The sequence below is a fragment of the Ursus arctos genome, unplaced genomic scaffold, assembly GCF_023065955.2.
Source record: "Ursus arctos isolate Adak ecotype North America unplaced genomic scaffold, UrsArc2.0 scaffold_20, whole genome shotgun sequence".
Taxonomy (NCBI): Eukaryota; Metazoa; Chordata; class Mammalia; order Carnivora; family Ursidae; genus Ursus; species Ursus arctos.
Window position 1 is genome coordinate 25,417,186 of NW_026622875.1, and position 20,895 is coordinate 25,438,080.

The window sequence follows — 20,895 nt, forward strand, 5'->3', positions numbered from 1 at the left end:
CAGTAATGTTGCATTTTTTAAAAAGTCCACAGGATGCTGTTCAGAACATAAAATGAAGAGGTCATCTCTCTTATATCAAATGTCCTTTAAGAAAAAAGTGACTACAGTTGTGAAGCCATCTATCTATCTATCTACCTACCTACCTACCTACCTACACAAGAATACAAAGGGCCCCTTATCTTAGAGCAAAATATTAAAGAGGAAACGTTGAATCATGTTGTAATGCTACATTCCTAACTTGATTTGGATATTACATCTGCATGTTTCTGAAAAGTAACAGTTTCCAGATTCTAACCCAAAATTCCTCCACGTTACAGGGAAGATAGGGACTAACAACAACTGCATCTGGAGATGTGAACTAGGGAGGTAAGAGTTGGAAAGGAGACTTTTACAATTTTCTTTTAACCATGTACATTAGTAAACATAGGGGACCATTCACATTAGGTTCTATCCAACAGTCACCTTGTGGGAATTCAACTCCAGTACTGTCAGCTAATTATTCAGGGGAAACCAAAACTCCAAATTTTATGTGAAATTCCCCAATTTTTAAATGTGAACAATTACTTTTTTTGTACTGTGTGGGCTGAACTGTATTCCTATTTGGTTGTACCCTGAACAGGGCACCTGGCCAAGATGCGGGAGAGGGGCAGTGGTGAAATTTGGACTTTCCTGTAAGGAAAAAGCCTGGTTGTGCGTTGGGGCAAGGGGTGGAGGGTAGGAGGTGCCTTTTCCTAATTCTCACAAAAGTACCTACACCGACAGTTAGTGCCCCTTTTTTGCAATCTCTGGATTAGAAGACAGAATGAGAGCATTAAAGCTGGAGATAATTTCTGTGCCATACATCTGTAAGGACGGCCTTTTTCTACCAACCCAGGTTGCTCATCTGAAAGCTATAACAATGGATTAGTTAGCCTTCCTGTTTTTAGTGATATATCTGCGACACTGTCTTTAATTGTGCTAGGTACCTATTACTGTGTATAGTAAAAGAAACATTGTATGTGTTCATACATATTCAGCTGAATCCTAAGGACCTATGACCAACTGATACTGCAACAACATCCTTTCATTACTGAACTTATATAAAGTTCTCAAATAACTTCTTCCAAAACTTTGGAGAAGTTATTTATAGAAGTGGGGTGGGCAGGCTTATATGTGTTATCTGTGTGTAAATTGGTGGCTAAGTGTCTCCTCATATGTGGAAGAAAATTTCTGTAAATCTGCCCTTCCCAGAACTCTTAGTTTGTTTTCTTAAATCTAAGACTTATTTTAGAGAGTGAGAGAGAGAGAGAGGGAGAGAGAGAACGAAAGCATAAGAGGAGGGAGAGAATCCCAAGCAGAAACCCTGCTGAGTGCAGAGCTTAATGCAGGCCTCGAGCCCACGACCCTTAGCTCATGATCTGAGCCAAAACCAAGAGTTGGACACTCAAATGAGTCACCCAGTCTACCCCCAGAACTCTTAGTCTAAATAAAACAAGCACACAGATGGCAGCGTGTCACCAAACAGAATGTGCCAGACTGGGAATAAGGAAACCTGGTTTCTAATGCAAGTCCTGCTACTTGCTAGCTATGCAGATGTTTTCTAAGGTTGTTCTAGTTCTGAAGAAAATTGCTTCAAGTAAAATTTGTGTTTATAAAAACAGTCATTGAGGTAAGGGTTGGTTTAAGACTTTACAAAAATTGGGGTGGTGCAGTCGTTAAGCGTCTGCCTTTGGCTCAGGGCGTGATCCCAGCGTTCTGGGATCGAGCCCCACATCAGGCTCCTCTGCTAGGAGCCTGCTTCTTCCTCTCCCACTCCCCCTGCTTGTGTTCCCTCTCTCACTGGCTGTCTCTGTCAAATAAATAAATAAAATCTTAAAAAAAAAAAAAAAGACTACAAAAATTGATAAAATGTTTTAAGTACAAAATTCCATAGTTCCCAGTGAGGTTTTCATCCCAGTATAATAAGAGCACAGTATTACTGGCTCATCAACTACCTGGCATTTGCAGCCCACCTGTGCATGCATAGGAGAGGGACTAAAGAAGGACTTGAGAAACTATAGGATATCTGAAAGAAGAAAAAATGTGGCAACAGAAAAAGAAAAGACGAGTGATGACACCTCTTATATAACTGCGTGGAATACATTTTCTCTTGTCTGATTTAACAAGTGGAAGAGTTCTGACAGCCTGGTTTGCCTGCCTCACCTCCTGGATACTGTTCAAGCTTTGTTTTATTGAATAATCAGATGCCCAACTCTTTTGCCTCGTGGAAGATGAGTAAATGCAGCACTTGTTAAAATGGTCATGTGGGCTATCTGGGAACTCTCTAGTTATTATAAATCTAATTATGGCACAGAAATGTGCAATCCAGTGCTACTCCATTCCTAGCTGCTTTCTCAAAATCCTTAACATAAGCTCAGTGGGGTTTGCTAAAAATACAGTTCACGTCTATGTACAAAGATTAATTGCTTTTTTTTTTTAAACAAAAAAAATTTTTTTAAAGGAAGACTGGGGGAGAAAGATGGAGAAAAAGCAAGCATATCAAATGTTTGTTTAAATAAAAAGGTGTTTACTACCTAGTCATATTTTAACACTTTGAAACTATTTTCAACTTATATTCAAGTGATTTTACAGCAAAAAAGGTAAGCACACAACTTTTACTTCTATTACACTTGTCTACTAATAATCATCTCAATAAACAAAGGGAGATTGACAAAGATGATGAAATATGAACTAAAAGGCTTTAAAAGCGGATGTAATGAAAATGAAAAATTGTACATCAATGTCTTAATTATATCTGCTAACTCCTGTTGCTTAGTGGGAGAAGCCAGGGCTGCCACCCAGTGGCAATGTAAGTCTTTAAATGCTTTTAAGATTAAAAGAATAAAAAATATTTAAAATAATTAAAAAAAAAAAAACCCAAACCAAAACCTCAGGAATTAGACGTCAATTTTAACATCAGTAATTTTGGTGTATTAAATACTTATCTATAACATATTAAAGAATAGAAACATTCATTTGCTTAGGCAGCACTGGGGAAATCTTTGAAAATACCATATGATTTCCTACTAAGTTATATGGTTTTAGGAAGTATTTTAATTAAAATATTGAAGGTTACTTTGCTTAAATTTAAATTCCAGAATTAATAATGTGTGTGTGTGGGGGAGGAAGCTCACAAAATACAGTTGTTTTCTTCTGTGACCTGCAGAAGTAGACTCAATACTCCATAATAGCCTCTCAACCATACACCCAAACTTCTGCTTAGTAAACAAAAACATAATAGAAACCCTCCAAGAGTAAGATTTTAAAAATCACTTTCTCTAACCATTTGGCACATCCATCTTTTCCTCAGGTATAATCAATTTTAGTGTCTTAGTCAACGAAACACAAAGCTGAAGGAGGAAACGAAAATAGCAGAAATACTATGCCTGATAATTACTGATGTTTAGAGGTGAGAGGGAAGCCAAGTATCTGATTGCCTCCTATTTCCCCAACATTTGGTCACAGCTTTTTTCACACTGACACAGAAATAATATAATCCAATACAAAATGCTCTGATAAAATAACACTAGGGGAAAAATAATATATAACACAAAAGCATTCATTTATCATTTGAAAAACTAAGTATCTCAGAGACTGCTTTATTCTCTTGACTAACCAGATAAGAAGCACCCCCCCCAAAAAACTCCTAGAAATTTAGGGGCGCCTGGGTGGCACAGCGGTTAAGCGTCTGCCTTCGGCTCAGGGCGTGATCCCGGCGTTATGGGATCGAGCCCCACATCGGGCTCCTCCGCTATGAGCCTGCTTCTTCCTCCCCCACTCCCCCTGCTTGTGTTCCCTCTCTCGCTGGTTGTCTCGATCTCTGTCGAATAAATGGATAAAATCTTAAAAAAAAAAAAAAAATCCTAGAAATTTAGAGATTTTTGTTTCCAACAGCTGTAAATTAAAAGTGTAAAAGATACGTTTTCAAACGCATGTCCCATTTGTTTTGCTTTACAATGAAGACAATGAATAAATTTTTTAAAACGGCAGACACAACATTTGATATTTACAATGGCTTGCAACAGATACCTGAAAATAATTTCTAATTTTCCATTTATTATTGCTATTTAGTCACAGAAAAGAACATTGTCCAAGAAATTTATTTTAGTATATGCCATATACTGATATAATAATTTTATATGAAGAGAAACTTTTGCAGAAGTGACTAATATGGTGCCCTTACAAGGAAATAAAAATAAACCAATAAATTCTTCCATGTAAAGACTTTTGATCTGCATCATTTTTTCAAAATATAAAACCTTACTATTAGAAGCAAAGAAAAAACAGAAAACAATAGAACAGAAGACCAAGGATAAGGATCTGCTTTGTGCAGATGCTTTGCATATGTAGTATATATGTATGGGCTGAGTTATAATAAAAATACTTATGTATTATAGTCAATTCTCATGTAGGGTCAGAAAGCGATTTCCAATCAAACATGACTGGACTGACATTTTCTCAGTCTTCAATTACATGACGAATTATAGCTGTGTAGCAGTCACTTCTGGTCAGCATTATCATGACAAATGCTTGATAAGATACAGTTTTTCTCCTTGTTCACTTGTAAAAATTGGTGCCTTTTTGTAATGTTCTACAAGTTCTTCCATGGTGCTGAATTTACGTTGCCCAATGCAGTAGACAGTCTCTTTTAGTTGGACTTTAAAATGCTTGTTTTTCCCTTGTGCTTTTAGTGATACAGAGAAATCATTTGGCTAAAAGAGAAAAAAACACGTAAACATTTTGAAAGACATCTATTAGCATTTTTATATTAGACTAATGATAGTAAGTGCTCAAATTTTAGCTAAGTACTAGGCACTATGCTAAATTATTTACATAGATTATCTCCTTTACACCTCCAACCCCTTTTAGAGATGAGAAAATCGAGGCCAAGAGAAGCTAAGTTGCTCAAAATCATCCATCTAGTTAACAAGAAAGCCAGGATTCAAACTCAAGCAATCAGACTCCAAAGTCTCTTAAATTATATGCTCTAACACCCACAGCAAATCCGTTAAAGTTTAACATCTGAAGCACAACAGCTATCTTCTCTCCTGCCAAACAACTGGAGAAATACATGAGAAAACATGAGCTAATGTGAGCTGTTGAGATAATGTTCTGAATTCTCAAAGATGATAGACACTAATGACAGGTCATACACTCAAATGGCTACAAGGATAAAAAGACAAGTGACAGGGTGGATATATAGAAGGAACAGTGCATGGCCACTTAGCTGTGATTGTTGCCTTGTAGGAATATGGGCAATGCTGGCAGGCCTTCCAATTTTAAAAGGAAGTCTGTCATCTGAATTTTTATAATAAATCTCCCAGTATTTAAATACTGATAACAAATTTGAGTTAAAAAACATTGCTCGGGTCAAACAAAATATGCCTGTTTGAGACCTTACTTTAAAAATTCTACTGCTTAAAAAAAAATTATTTAAATGTAAAAAAAATTTTAAATGTAAATAAAAAATTGAATAAAATAAACATTCTACTGCTAAAAATAATGGTGTATTTTGGCTAATATCTATGCTCAATTACCCGCCACAAGAAAATAGTGTTCTACAATCAAACTGCTTTCTTAGGTTTTTTGTTTTGTTTTGTTTTAACCTAACACTTTTCTGAACAGTTTAAAAGTCTCCTTTTATATAGTTACTGACAAAGTGCTTCTTTGGAAACATCCTACACCTATGGTTACTCTTACCACCTGCTCTAAGGTCACTCACTTCCTAATCCCTCTTGCCCATTGTTTGTCCTGGAAAGCAGGGTCTAGTCAGGAATCTAACAGAAAACAAAGGCCACCACTCTTCCCTATCATTGATCCTGCTCTTCCTCAGGGGTTATGTACAGGCCCCATTTCCTGAACTTCATATCAAGCAGTTCAATTAGCCTCGATTTCTCCTTCCCTCCTTTCTTCCCTCCCTTCCCACACACCATATGCATGTGTGTGCACATGCACACACACACCAGATAGGTTTTCTTTTGACTTTCAACCTTCTGCACAATCATACATTCACTTTTGTACAACTACATACACAGCAACAAAACCAATACTAATGATTTGAAAAGTGGAAAAGTAGTGGTATCCTTTTAAAAGGAAAAATAAAGACCATTTTAAAGGGAAATGATATCATCAAATTCTAATATCCTAAACAGTAACCGAAAGAGCCCACATAACTATTATTCAATTTTTATGGTTTTAAAAACTTTTACTGTTTTTCTAGTATCGGAAAAAAATATCTTTTATTCCAAATGCATTTCAAATACAGTGAGTATTAAAATAGGCTTTTGAGGTAAATAATTAAAGGATTTCCAACTTCCAAACAATCTATGAAGAAAATTAAATCTTAATTTTTTTAATTTAGGGATTTCCTTTACTAAGGATGACCGCACATCCGATATGCAATTTAAGAAATGTTTTCCCAGGTGGCCTGGGTGGCTCAGTCAGTTAAGATCTGACTCATGATTTCGTCTCAGGTCATGATCTCAGGGTTGTGAGATGGAGCCTGCATCAGGCTCTGCACTGATCGTGGAGCCTGCTTGAGATTCTCTCTCTCTCTCTCTCTCTCTCTCCCCCCTTCTGCCCTCCCGCCAACTCATGCTCTCTCTCTCTCTCTCAAAAAAAAACTATTTTCCCAGTTTAGTTCATTGTGTTGTTTTACTCTGAATAAAGAAGCCACAGTTCAGTTTAATGCAACAGAAGATATTTCAGAAATGCAAGACCAACAGAATTAAACAAGGCCAAATAATCCAGTGTAGTTATAACTGCTAGGGCTATATTTTATTCAAAATAAATATGACTGGAAAGAACACTGACTTTAGGTTCAGAACATCTAAGTTTATGTCCCAGCTTATCATCTGGTTAATTTTAGGGAAGAACCTTAACCTTTCCAATGTTCTATTTATTTTTTAATACTCAGAGCTCTATTTCCATTTATTTGAAAACCAACTTACCGAAGATTCACTATCACGAATGAGGAAATCACCTTCATGCCCTCTTTCATTTAATGCCATTTCCGCTTGATGCCTGGTGACTTTCCCATAATACCATGGATTGCCAGCAAACTTTCCAGTGAGTGAAGGCCTAATGTAATCACACTGTGGAGGTGATGGTTCCAAACCTGAGGTTAATGGATTATTCTGCATAATGGTAACATAGTTTTTTGGCACCAAACCAACCGTTCCATTGATCTTCCTGCATTTCCACCATTCAGGATCATTTTCAGGCTTTTCAATAACATCCATTACATCTCCTTTCTCAAAATTAAGTTCTTCATCATTGGACGAACTGAATGGGTAAAGAGCCTGTACGACATGCAACACTTGCCCGGTATTTAGGTTATTGACAACTGCTGCTAATTTCTCTGACAGAGAACCCACATGATCACCCAAAGGACTGTCACCTTCCTCAGTTACATAGTTTGAAGGGAACCATCCAACTTGTCCATTGTAGCTACCCCGCCACCACCCATCACTGCATTTCTCCATGACGATCACCTTTGTCCCTTTTATCAATGATAACTCATCCTCTCTCTCTGCCATGTAGTTAAATTTCACATAAGCAGGCATGTTGAGGTCATAGAGACGTTCCCCTGGGTCAACAAAGGTATCATCAGCAGGAGATGCAGAATCTGGCACACTATGTTTTCTTTTCACTTTTCCAATGCCTGTTCACATAAAAAAGAGTAATAAGAGAATATAAATATAAGATAATGATAACCAAAAAACCCAATTTATTCATTATTAAAAAAGGATCTTCACCTCTGTAGTTCTTCAGCCTTTAAACTTAGGTAACTAATTTCTTTCTTCTTTTTTTCCTTTCTTTTACATCTTCCTGGCTTGCTTATTTTCTAATTGGAAGTTTGTACCTTTTGACTTCCTTCACAAATTCTTCTCATAACCAAACATGTAAATGCAGTTATTGTGTGACAGTTTACCTTCTCATCTTTTCTCTCAAAGGTGTTGAGATAATTGTATAATATAATGACAGTTTTCCTAAATTTAACAAAATTTCTTCCAAATGTAAATATAGATTATTTTTCTCATATCTACAATCTAAGTACATAAAGTCCCCTATTCTTGTCTTGCTTTATCAACCTAATTCTGCAACTAGCTGTACAGAAATAAAACAATAAATTACAACTTCTTTGTAACATAAGACTGTAGTTATGTCTGGGTAATCCTTCCATTTGCTTTCTTAGTTCCCAGATCCATGTTGCTCTATTTACCTCATTATGTTTATTTTAAAATACTACATGATTTCCTTGTTTGTCTACCCTCACCCTATTCACATGCAAGCTCCAGAAGAGCAGGGACTTTTGTTTACTTTGTTCACAGATATAACACCAAAGATCTTAGACAGCGCTTAGTACACAGGAGATGCTTAAAATATATTTGTTGAAAGAAACGAGAAAAGCACCACATGTACCATGATCAGCAGTGAAAACACATGACAAGTAAATGTAAGCTACGTCAATTTTTGTCATGTGTTTTCACTGCTGATCATTTCTTAGCATGTGATTTTGTGTTCTGCTTTTACTGAGAAACTGGAGGCATTCCTATATAAAACTTCTTGTACCTTCACACAATCTCGGAACTCTTTCTTCCACCCTATTTTTCTTCATGCAAGTTTCCAATCTCTGATCCTCCTGGGTTTTTAAATATCAGCTTTCCTGCCTCTTTTGGGACTCCTGGCCATCCTTGTTTCCCTCCTACTCAGTCCTTTCTACTGTCTAAAAACATACTCAGATCACTTCTATTCCAAAATAAAGTTACTTCAATCCTGCTACTCCTTTTGAACTCTACCATTCTTTAAAAAGTTGCCTCCATTTTTTCCTTCAACTTCACCATTCACTCACTCCTAACTCCTTATGATCTGGTCCTTTAATCTCTACCATTCTACCAAACTACTCAATTAAACCATTCTTATAAAAACTGTGTCATCTCTTTACTGCTAAATCAGTATCTTTTAGACCTTTCATTCTTTTCAAACTCTCTATGCAGCAACCAAGATCATAGATTATTCTGTTTTCTCCTTTAACTCCCCTGAGAGTCTCCTCTCTTACCTCCTGACCTGTTTAGATATTCTTCTGTCCCTCTAAGCTTCTCTAAACCTTGTTATAAAATTGTATCATACTTATTTTGTCTTCCTTCTTTAATATGAGAGTGAGTTTCCTGAAGGCAGAAAACTGGATCTTAATACCTTTGTATCTCCTGCACCCACACAATAGGAACAAGTCAATGTTTGCTGAATGAAAAGGTGAACAGATTCCTCAATTGAAAGTGTTTCCCAAGATATGATGCCTGGACTTCCTTTCTACTTCAAGGGTATTTTATACTTTTATTTTCTATAACTTCTGTATAGGTTCCAAGGTCTCTCTGCAGGTCTAACCTCTCTCTGGAATTCAAGCACTATGATTCCAACTGTCGCCAGACATCTACAGATTGTACTACTAGCACCTCAAATACAACTCAAGTCCAAATAAAAATAACCTCACCCATGCCCATAAATCAACTCCCAGCCTCCCAACTTCCTTACTTGTGGTTAATGATACTGTGAAAAATCTCCATATCAAGGATTTCTGGCAGGGTAGGGAATTCTAGGGCTCCATCCATCCATCAAAAAAAAACAAGAACAAAAACAAAAAAACCTTACAAAAACTACAGCAAGGATTAGTGAAAAAAGCTGCTGATTTGTAATAAGAGAATGCTGTAGCATTTTAAATTGCTTGTCTACCATCTCTTATATCCCCAATCAGTAGTGGCTTTGAAGACAGCAACTGGCACTCCTAATGCCAGAGACAGCAATACAGGCCTTATTCTCAAAGAATTGTGACTCTAGGTTTCAACCTATCTGGCAGCCACGTGAAGGACTGGCACAAAAGCTTGCCTTGGTTTCACTGGATCTGGAACATTCTCATTCTTTTACTGAAATTATTTAACTGATGCAGCAGACTGGGGCAATGGGCAATTGGGACAAAGAACAGACAGAATGAAAACCCTGAGAAGGAAAAGACAGAACACCAACTTCAGAAGCCACACATGACAAAGAATATAGACTTTACAAATAAACAGCTTAGAACACTCACTAAACAAGCAAACAAAAACCTATAGAAGCAACAAAAACCCTAAGAAGGGGATAGAATCTGACGATAGAAGAATAAACTGTCGACCAAGAATTCTACACCCAGCAAAACTGTCCTTCAAAACTGAAGGAGAGGGGCGCCTGGGTGGCGCAGTCGTTAAGCGTCTGCCTTCGGCTCAGGGCGTGATCCTGGCTTTCTGGGATCGAGCCCCACATCAGGCTCCTCCGCTGGGAGCCTGCTTCTTCCTCTTCTACTCCCCCTGCTTGTGTTCCCTCTCTCGCTCGCTGTCTCTCTCTGTCAAATAAATAAATAAATAAATCTTAAAAAAAAAAAAAAAAAACTGAAGGAGAAATTAAGACACTCCTAAAACAAAAACTGAAGGAGTTTGTCACACTACATTTGTGTTACAAGAAATGCTAAAGAAAGTCCTCCACACTAAAATGAAAAGACACTAAACAGTAACTTGAAGCCATATGAGGAAATAAAGAACAATAGTAAAGGTAGCTTCATTCATAAATATAAAAGCCAGTAAAACTGTGTTTTTGGCTTGTAAATCCTCCTTTTTTCCTGTATGATTTAAGATACAAATGTATAAAACAATAATTTTAAATCTAGGTTAATGGGCACACAATGTGTAAAGATGGAACTGTAGGGGTGCCTGGGTGGTGCAGTCTGTTAAGCTTTTGGTTTCAACTCAGGTCATGATCTCAGGATCATGAGATCAAGTCAGGCTCTGTGCTCAACTGTGGAGTCTGCTTTAAGAATCTCTCTCCTCAGGGCACCTAGGTGTCTCAGTTAAGTGTCTGCCTTTGGCTCAGGTCATGATCTCAGGGTCCTGGGATCGAGCCCCACGCTGGGCTCTCTGTTCAGCAGGGAGTCTGCTTCTCCCTTTCCCTGTGTTTGTATGCTTGCTCTCTCTCTCTCTCTCAAATAAATAAATAAAATCTTAAAAGGAAAAAAAAAAAAGAATCTCTCTTCTCCCTCTGCCCTCTAAAATAAAAAAAAAAAAATCTTAAAAAAAAAGATGGAACTGTAAAAGAGTAGTGTTGTATACCAGCTAAATTTGCATTAATTCAAATTTGATTGTTAGAAAAGTTAAGATATTAATTGTAATTCTCAGGGTAATCACTAAAAAAACTAAAAAAATATAGAAAAAGAAATGAGAAGGGAAAATGGTACATCAGAAAAAAATTACAAAAGAAGGCAGTAATAGGAGAATTAATGGGAGAAAAGGCTTAAGACATATAGGAAACAAACAGCAAAAGAGCAAAAGGTCTTCCTTATTAGTAATTACTTTAAATGTAAGTGAATTAGGAACACCTGGGTGGCTCAGTCAGTTAAGCGTCTGCCTTTGGCTCAGGTCCTGATCCCGGGGTCCTGGAATTGAGTCCTGCCTCGGGCTTCTTGCTCAGCAGGGATCCTGCTTCTCCCTCTGCCTGCCACTCCCCCTGCTTGTGCGAATTCGCACTGACAAACAAAGAAATAAAATCTTTTTAAAAAGCTAAGTGAATTAAAATACTGGATTAAAGGGGCAGAGATTGGCAGAATGGATTTAAAAACAAGATCCAACTCTATGCTATCAATAAGCACTCACTTTAGATCCAGAGATAAACAGGTTTGAAAGTGAAAGGACAGAAAAAGGTATTTCATGAAAATGGTAACCAAAAGAGAGCTGCAGTGGTTGTATTAGTATCAGACAACGTAGTCTTTAAGACACAAGTTGTTACAGGAGACGAGGAAGGACATTATATATTGATAAAAGCGTCAATCCATCAAGAAGATATAACAATTACAAATATTATACACACCTAACAAGAGAGCCCCAAGACATATAAAGCAAAAACTGACAGAATTAAAGGAAGAAACTGACATTCTACAATACAGTTAGAGACTTTTAAATACTTTTCAATAATGAGAACTAGACAAAAATTTATTAAGGAAATAGAGGTCTTGAAAAATACTATAAGACAATTAGACCTAATAGACATATAGAACACTGGTAAACAACAGGGGCACCTGGGTGGCACAGCGGTTAAGCGTCTGCCTTCGGCTCAGAGCATGATCCCGGCGTTATGGGATCGAGCCCCACATCAGGCTCCTCCGCTATGAGCCTGCTTCTTCCTCTCCCACTCCCCCTGCTTGTGTTCCCTCTCTCGCTGGCTGTCTCTATCTCTGTCAAATAAATAAATAAAATCTTTAAAAAAAAAAAAAAAAAGAACACTGGTAAACAACAGCACAATACACAATTTTCTCCAGTGCACACTGAACACTCCAAGATAAACCACATGTTCGCCCACAAGACAAGTCTAAATACATTTAAAGAGACTGAAATCATATAAAGTATTTTCTTTGACCACAGTGGAATGAAACTAAAAATTAACAGAAAGGAAAACTGGAAAATTCACAAATATATGTAAATTAATTAACACACTGTTCAAACAACTGGTAGGTCAAAGAAGAAATTTCAGGTGAGATTAAAAAATACTCTGAAACACATGACAATGAAAACACAACATACCAAAGCCTACAGGCTGCAGCAAAAGCAGTGCTCAGAAGGAAATTTATAGCTCTAAAAGCCTATAATAAAATAGGAATTTTTTTTTTAAAAAAGGAAAATTGATCTCACTCAAATCAATAACCTAACTTTACTCTTTAGGGAACTATAGGAAGATCAAGCTACACCCAAAGCTAGCAGAAGAAAGGAAATAAAGATTAAAGCAGAGATAAACACAAGAAGAACACAAAAACAACAAAGAATCAATGAAACTAAAAGTTAGTTTTTGAAAATATCAGCTAAATTGACAAAAGACTCAACTTACTAAAGTAAGAAATTAAGTGGGATATTACTAGAGACCTAACAGAAATACAATAAGAAAAAAAGAACAGAACACTATGAAACTTTACACTAATAAATTAGATAACTTAGATGAACAAATTGCTAAAAAGAGACAAACTCAAGAAGAAATAGAAAATTTGGACGGACATATAACAAGTTAAAAAAATGAATCAGTAACCAAAAACTTTGCAGTAAGGAAAAGTCCAGGACTGGGTAACTTAACTTATGAATTCTAACAAACATTTCCTTCTCAAATGGGAGGGAGGAAGCATTTCGTAACTCCTTCTATGAGGTCAGCATTACCCTGATATCAAAACCAGATAAAGATATCACAGGAAAAGTATTGACCAATATCCCTTATGAATACAGATTACAAATTCCTCCACAAAATAGTCAATTCTTGCTGTTTAGGGTAGTTACATTCAATAAAGTTACCATGAAATACCAGGTTAGGTCCTGCAAGCCTCTGTTCACAACATTTCTGTCAACCAAGCAATACACAACCTTGTTTCACGTGGGTCTCCCTTTAAAGATACTTTATTTAATATAAGATATTAATTAACAATGAACTCATGGCCAACATCACTGTAACTCATGCCTAAATGAAGCTTACCTAACATGTATTTTTCACATGAGGCAAATCACACCTTTCCTGCACTTAGGAATACAAGATAATACTTCAGGACTTGGGGGGGGGGGCACTTTAGACAGCAAAATCATGGATAAACCAAAAAAAGCACACCAATTAGAAAACCATGGCACTAAATAGAATGAATAAAGGACATTTATTTACAATATGAGAGCTGAAACAAAAAGGCAGAGCATCACCTTGTTCAATGTCGGCTGGCAACATGTGCATCAGGCAACTCAAAATTTTTGCCACTCTGTACATGTCCACAAAAGCACCACAGTTATCAATCTGGGCTTACAAATAGATTTTAGCAAGTAGACAAATTCACAAATACGGAATCTGCAAAAAATAGGGATCATCCACACTACTAACAAACAATATAGCAGCATATATCATGACAAAGGGATATCTGTTCCAGGAATGGAAAAGTAGTTCACCTGCTCAACAATACGAAAATCAGTATTATATACCACATTAATATAAGGAAGGAAAAACACACACACACAACGATTTCATCTGATGTAGAAAAGCACTGGGGATAAAATCTAACATCTTTTCATGATAAAAAAGTATCAGCCAACTAGGAATACAAAGGAATTTCCTCAACATCATAAAGGGCATTTATTTAAAAAAAAAAAATCTGCAGTTACCGTCTCACTCAATAGTAAAAGACTGAAAGCTAAGATCAGGAACAAGACCTAGATGCCCTTTCAGCCACTTCTATGTACTGGAAGTGCTAGCCAGGGCAATTAGACAAGAAAAAGAAATAAAAGAGATCCAAGCAAGAAAGGGAGAAGTAAAATAATCTTTATTTGCAGATGACATGATCTTATATACAGAAAATCCTAAAAAAAACCACACACACAAAATGTTAGAACAAATTTAGCAAGGTTCCAAGATACAAAATCAACACACAAAAACCAGTTGCATTTCTATATACTAGCAGTAAACAATTTGAAGAGAGAATTTATAAAATAATTCCATTTATAATAGCATTGATAATAAAATACAGAGGTTAAATTTATTAATCAAGGAGGTACAAGACCAGTATACTGATCACTACAAAATATTGCTGAAATTAAAGTAGACCTAAATAAATGAAAAGACATCCTAGGTTTATGGATGGGGGTTCAATATTTTTAGATGGCAATACTATCCAAAGTGATCCACAGATTCTATGTAATCCTTATCAAAGTTCCAATACTCCTTTCTTGCAGAAATGGAAATGCTGATTCTAAAATTCATATGGAATTGCAAGGGACACCAAATAACCAAAACAATTCTAAAAAATGAAAACAATGGGGCACCTGGTTGGCTTAGTCTGTTAAGCAACGACTCTTGATTTCAGCTCAGGTCATGATCTTAGGGTTGTGAGATCGAGCCCCGTGTTGGGCTCCATACTGGGCATGGAGCCTGTTTAAGATTCTCTCTCTCTCTCTCCCTTTGTGCCACCCCCGAAAATGAAAAAAATGAAAACAAAACTGGAGAATTCACACTTCCCAATATCAAAATTCACTTCTAAGCCACAAAGTAATCAAAACAGTATGGCACTAGCACAAAAGGACAGACATATAGACCAAAAGAATAGAGCTGAGAGTCCTGAGATAAACTCAATATATCCATGGTCAATTGATTTTTGACAAGGGTGCCACAACCATTTAATGGAGGAAAGAACAGGCTCTTCAACAAATGGTGCTGGGAGAAATGGATATCCATATGCAAACGAATGAAGCTAGACTCCTACTTCGCACAACAAACAAAAATTAACTCAAAATGGATCAATTATTCAAATATAAGAGTTAAAACTTCAGAACTATCGGAAGAAAACACAGGGGAAAATCTTTATGACCTGGGAGTTAGCAATGAATTCTTAGATTTGACCCCAAAAGCACAAGCAATTAAAAAAAGAAAAATTTACAGTCTACGGTCTATATCCAGAACATACAAAGAACTCTTATGACCCAAAAGCAAAAGAACCTATTTCAACAATGGACAAAGGACTTGAACAAACATTTCCCCAACAAAGATATACAAATGCCCCCAAAACACATGAAAAGATGTTCACCATCTTTGTTGAAATGCAAATCAAAACACAATGAAATACCATTTCATACCTATTAGGATAGCTATAACAAAACCAAACCAAACTAAAAAAAGGAAAATAACAAGTATTGATGGGGATATGGAAAAAACTGGAACCCTTCCTACACTGTTGATCAAAATGTAAAATGGTGCAACTGCTGTGGAAAACAATTTAACGGTCCCTTCCTAGGTATATACTCAAAAGAACTGAAAACACATATTCAAATACTTGTACACAAATGTTCATAGCTTCATTATACACAGTAACAAAAAGGTAGAAACAACCCAAATGTCCATCAACAGATTAATGGATAAACAAAATGTGGTACATATCCATATAATGGATTATTCAGCCATAAAAGGGATGAAGTACTGACACATGCTACAACATAGATGAACCTCAAAAACGGGATGCCTACTGAAAGAAACCTGACACAAGAGATCACATATTGTCCATTTACATGAAACAGCCAGATAGGTAAATTCATACAGACAGAGAGCAGATTAGCAACTGCCAGGGGATGAAGGGAGGGTATAATGGTGAGTGACTGCTTAATGGGAATGGGGTTTTCTTGGGTGATGAAAATGGTTTGGAATTAGACAGATGTGATTGTTGCACAACACTGTTAGTATACTAAATACCACTGAAATGCACACTTCAAAATGATTATTTTGTTATATGAATTTTACCTCATAAAAATTTTCTTTCTTAAAAGATTCCCCTATCAAATCCTTATTTCCTTTCTGCCAACACTTTCCATTCCCACTATTCCCATGCTATTTCAGGCCCATTTTGTTGCGTTTGAGTCTTCGATAACCCTCTAAACTAGTTTTCTTACTAATTCAATGTGTCCTGCTCCAACCCATCATCCATAAATACAGTTGTAGTCACACGATATTATTGCTCAGAAGTCAACAGTGGTTCTTTATTGACTACCAAATTAAGAGAAATACTCTTCCTAGAATCTATAGCCCTCTCTCCGGAATGTCCTCACTCTTCCTTTCTCGGCTTATGGTAGAGTACTGAAGACAGCAAAAAGTTTGTAATTTTTTTTTTAAAGATTTTATTTATTTGACAGAAAGACAGACACGGAAGAGAGAGAGAGAGAGAGAGGGCACGCGCGTGCGCACAAGCAGGGGGAGCGCAAGCAGAGGGAGAAGCAGGCTCTCTGCTGAGCAGGGAGCCCAATGCAGGACTCGATCTCAAGACTCTGGGATCATGACCTGAGCTGAAGGCAGATGCTTAACCGACTGACACACCTGGGTGTCCCAAAAAAACAGCACAGACTTTGAATGACGCTTTGGGTTCAAATCCCAGCTATACCACTTACTGTGGAAACCTGAGCAAACTATTTCACTTTTCTGAGCTTGGAAATGGAGAAAACACACTTTCTGTCACAGTGCTCTAAGAAGCGAATAAATTTTAAAAAAGTGAATAAAATAGAACAGTACATATAGTAATTGTTAAATAAAAGATTCTTTCCATAACGCCCTGCAATGAAACTATCCTAAATCTTAATAAAAACGGGCCAGTTAAAAACCCCTGAAGAAATAATATTTCAACCTTCAGGATTTTATTGCCTTGTTTGCTAGTTTGTTCTTAAAACCTTATTAAAATTTCTGCCTACTGGGGCACCTGGGTGGCTCAGTCAGTTAAGCATCTGTCTTAGGCTTAGCTCATGATTGGGGTCCTGGGATTGAGTCCTGCATCAGGCTCCAGGGAGTCTGTTTCTCCTTCTCCCTCTGCTGCTCCCCCTGCTTGTGTTCTCGCTCTCTGACACATACATACATACATACATAAATAAGTAAATGAGTAAATAAGCAAATAAAATCTTAAAAAAAAATACTTCTGCCTATCAAAAACCTACCCATTCAAGAAGTGCCATTTCAAATAACAATTTTATTTAACTCACTTTCCATTTTGTGTTTTCCAACATCCTTCATTTCCCATTATCATTCCCCAATAATGTTAGCTCTCCTTGTTAAAGCACCCTAGCACCTTCTGCTTCTCAGGTACTTGTATCACAGCATTTCTTGTGTTTGTCTTTTAAGCTCATCTCCTATAGCCATCAGCTTCCCGAAAGGAAGAGCATTCCATGTCTCACCGATCTTTTGCATTTCCTATACAATTTAGAACTGTGCATTCATCAGATTCTCAATGTTAGACTGATTAAAATTGAGAGTGATATAAGCAAATACAAATTTTAAACTTGAAATTAAAGGCTAGTTCCAAAATGATTTTTTTTTTAATTCTGAAAAAGATGCCCAAGACTAATTATACATTGTCAAAAAAAGAATGAGAATTTTTGGACAGACCCACCCATTAAACTTCCAAGTAGGAAAACACCAAAAACAACCTATTTTAATCTCAGACACCAGAAATATTTTAGGGAAAAGAACATAAGCTTAGAATATTTGTTTCCTATGCAACACAAAGCCCTCTGTGATCTCGTGAGCATTTCTTCAACCTCATACGCCAAGGCATATAAGCTCCTCAGTACCCAAAAAACCCAGGCCCTTGCAAGACTCTGAGCCTTTGCTCATGATTTTTTTTTTTTGGCTTAAACATTTATTTCTCATAGTTCCGGAAGCTTGGAATCCCAAGATCAAGGCTCTGACAGATTAAGTTTCCAGTCACCTTCTTGCTGTCTCCTGAGGAGAGGCAGTTCTCTGGGGAGGACTCTGAGAAGAACAAATGAGGAGAGGCAGTCTCTTGTAAGGCACTAATCCCATTCATAATGGCTCCATCCTCATGACGTAATCAATTGAAAGACCCCACCTCCAAATGCCACATGATGGTTTGTTGTTGTTTTTACCTCAAACACAAGCCACCCTTATTCTTCAAGACTCAAACAAGGTATCTTCTCACCAAAAGAGAACAGATGTATTTCTCTTTTGTGCCACTACTGTTCTTTGTAAATATTTTTAAGGCAATGTTTGAACCTCTGTATACCAATATTTATTTCTATGAGAACAAACACCATGTTTTTAATCACTTCTCTATCCCCACTGACTGGCCCATATTAAGTGTTCCATTAATGTTTATCAAGTGCATGACTGACAAATGCATGCATAATTGAAAGCCTGCTTTTTTCTCCCCTGCTTACAATTCTTTGAGAAAAAACTGCTTATTGCCCTTTGTCTCTATTGCTAAAAAATGGTCTTTCCTATCTTCTGTTACCAATGAGAGAATACATGGAAAAGTACTTTATGAAATTATACAAATGTAAAATATCAGCATCTCTTAATTTCTCAATTATAATCGGCCAACAATGAGCTCACCCACAACAAGCAGGCTCCCCCAGATCAAGGTATTAACCTTTCTAAATTATTCTCAACTTCATAGTTAGTTCTCCACAATCTTCCTAATTTTAGTCCCCTTTGCATCAAATCTTTCTAATCCACTGCTTATCTGATTCTAATTCTTTCTCTTTAGTCATAATGGGTACACCAGTAAAACTCTAACAACAACAACAAAAACCCTTCTAAATTTAAATTTTAGTCCTGCTACTTGCTGGTCAATCTGATCTTGGTTATTTATCTTCTTTAAACTCCAGTTTTCCAGGTTTGTGAAATGGTGGTGTATTAGTAAGTACCTACCTTCTACCATTTGTTTAAAGAAGTTATATGTAAAGCACCCAGCACAGTACATAGCAAGCAGGAACTCCATTAATCAATGGTAGTTACTACTTCTAGTGCTTCTGGAATTTAATTTTTTCAAAAACACTTACATCTTTATTATTGCATTTTATAGCTAGACTTGGCCAAGTTCGGGAGGGGATACTCAGGTCTGAGCACTGAGGATGTGCTCACTCAAAAATGAGGCAGTCATTTTTATCATTAGCTTTGTTCAAAAAACCAAAAGTGTTAGTATAGCTTCCAATCCGCTCCTCACTCCTACCCACCGGTCTATCTTCTCTCCTCCTACAGCACTGCTTCTTGATCAAAACAATATATTAATTCCTCCAAGTTATTAAGAATCTGGTTAAGCACTGTGAATATTCCAGTCACGTGACAGTTGTCTTCTTCCTAAGGCAAATCGTTGTACACATAACTACTTTTATACAACCTGGTTTCAAAATCCTTGATATGCTGGATGCTAGTATTTGGCAGCATCCAAGCTTCTCAATAGCACTGTTAAAGTGTATCTATCTATCCAAAGTGGATAAACTATGTCATGTTTCATTTGGCCAGCACACACATAAAGCAGCTATTTGCATCCTTTCACTTGAACAAAGATTTGAATCAATGCTATCACGAACTGCATTGAAGTTCTTTAGCACCCACAATATCATAGCAGTTTTTCTTTTTAAATTTTTTAGAGGGGGCGAAGGGCAGAGGGAGAGGGAGAGAGAATCTTAAGCAGGCCCCACACGGGAACCCAACCAATGCGGGGCTCAATCCCATGACCCCAAGATCATGACCTCACAGCAGCTCTTACTCATATAAAGTCCTGCCAGGCCAGGTTCTCAGCAATCTTTTCAAGTCCCTTTAAAAACTTAATGTAGAATTTTACATTATAATGTCTGTCCCTATTTACCTTGTTTATTTCTATCTCAGTTTTACCTTTCAAATATGTATGTGAATTCAATGTATTAGTAATTCTTTCGGCCTTAGTCTTCTTTTCTTTAAGCATGTCATCTTCCCTCCATCTAAATCACTGACTAAATAAATGTTCAACAGAATAAGGCCGAAGAAAATATTACTGATTCTAATTCTTTAAAGAACTTTAGTTCTGGTTTTTATGTTCCTACTTCTTCAAAACCAGTTTCTCCCTCATGGATTTTCCCTTGATTTCTATCACATGTAAGACCGATCAGTTGTTTTACCAGGACTATAAGACTTTTAGAGTTAGAAGGGACTTTCCAGGATCATCTAGTCTTGCTCAACTCTCCCTCACAAATAATAAGAAGTCAAGAAAGTTTAGTTATATACCCTTTGCCACATGGTTAAATAAGTGGCACATCTGGGAGCAAAACCAGGGAATTCTAAATACAAATAAATGGTGTTCTTTCCCTTACAAGTTTTTATTTAAATTTTTGTATTTTTATCTGTTCATTTCATCTACATAAGATAAATTATTTTTTATTATTCTCTGTTTTATCTAAAATACTATACCCTCTTTGTTTATTCTAGCCACCATACAAGGAACACATATTTGTATCTTCTACTGCAAAGCAAAATAAATACAAATTTTGTAATGAAAAAAGGAATATCTTGGTTTCAAATCTCAAGCCCTGACCCCTC

The 20,895-nt window shown here is 36.7% G+C and overlaps 1 protein-coding gene across 6 annotated transcripts in view; it reads right to left on the reverse strand.

The window, feature by feature from the left end:
• Positions 1 to 2,524: 2,524 nt before the first annotated feature.
• NCK1 (NCK adaptor protein 1) overlaps positions 2,525 to 20,895 on the reverse strand; it is a 78,314-nt gene continuing 59,943 nt past the window's right edge. For all 6 annotated transcript variants that reach the window (XM_057315881.1, XM_057315880.1, XM_057315878.1 and 3 more), the window contains 2 exons: positions 6,969 to 7,681; positions 2,525 to 4,730 (listed from right to left, as the gene is read on the reverse strand). In XM_057315881.1, the coding sequence (XP_057171864.1) occupies positions 4,536 to 4,730; positions 6,969 to 7,681 (908 nt within the window). In that variant the 3' untranslated portion in view covers positions 2,525 to 4,535. The remainder of the gene's footprint in view (positions 4,731 to 6,968; positions 7,682 to 20,895) is intronic.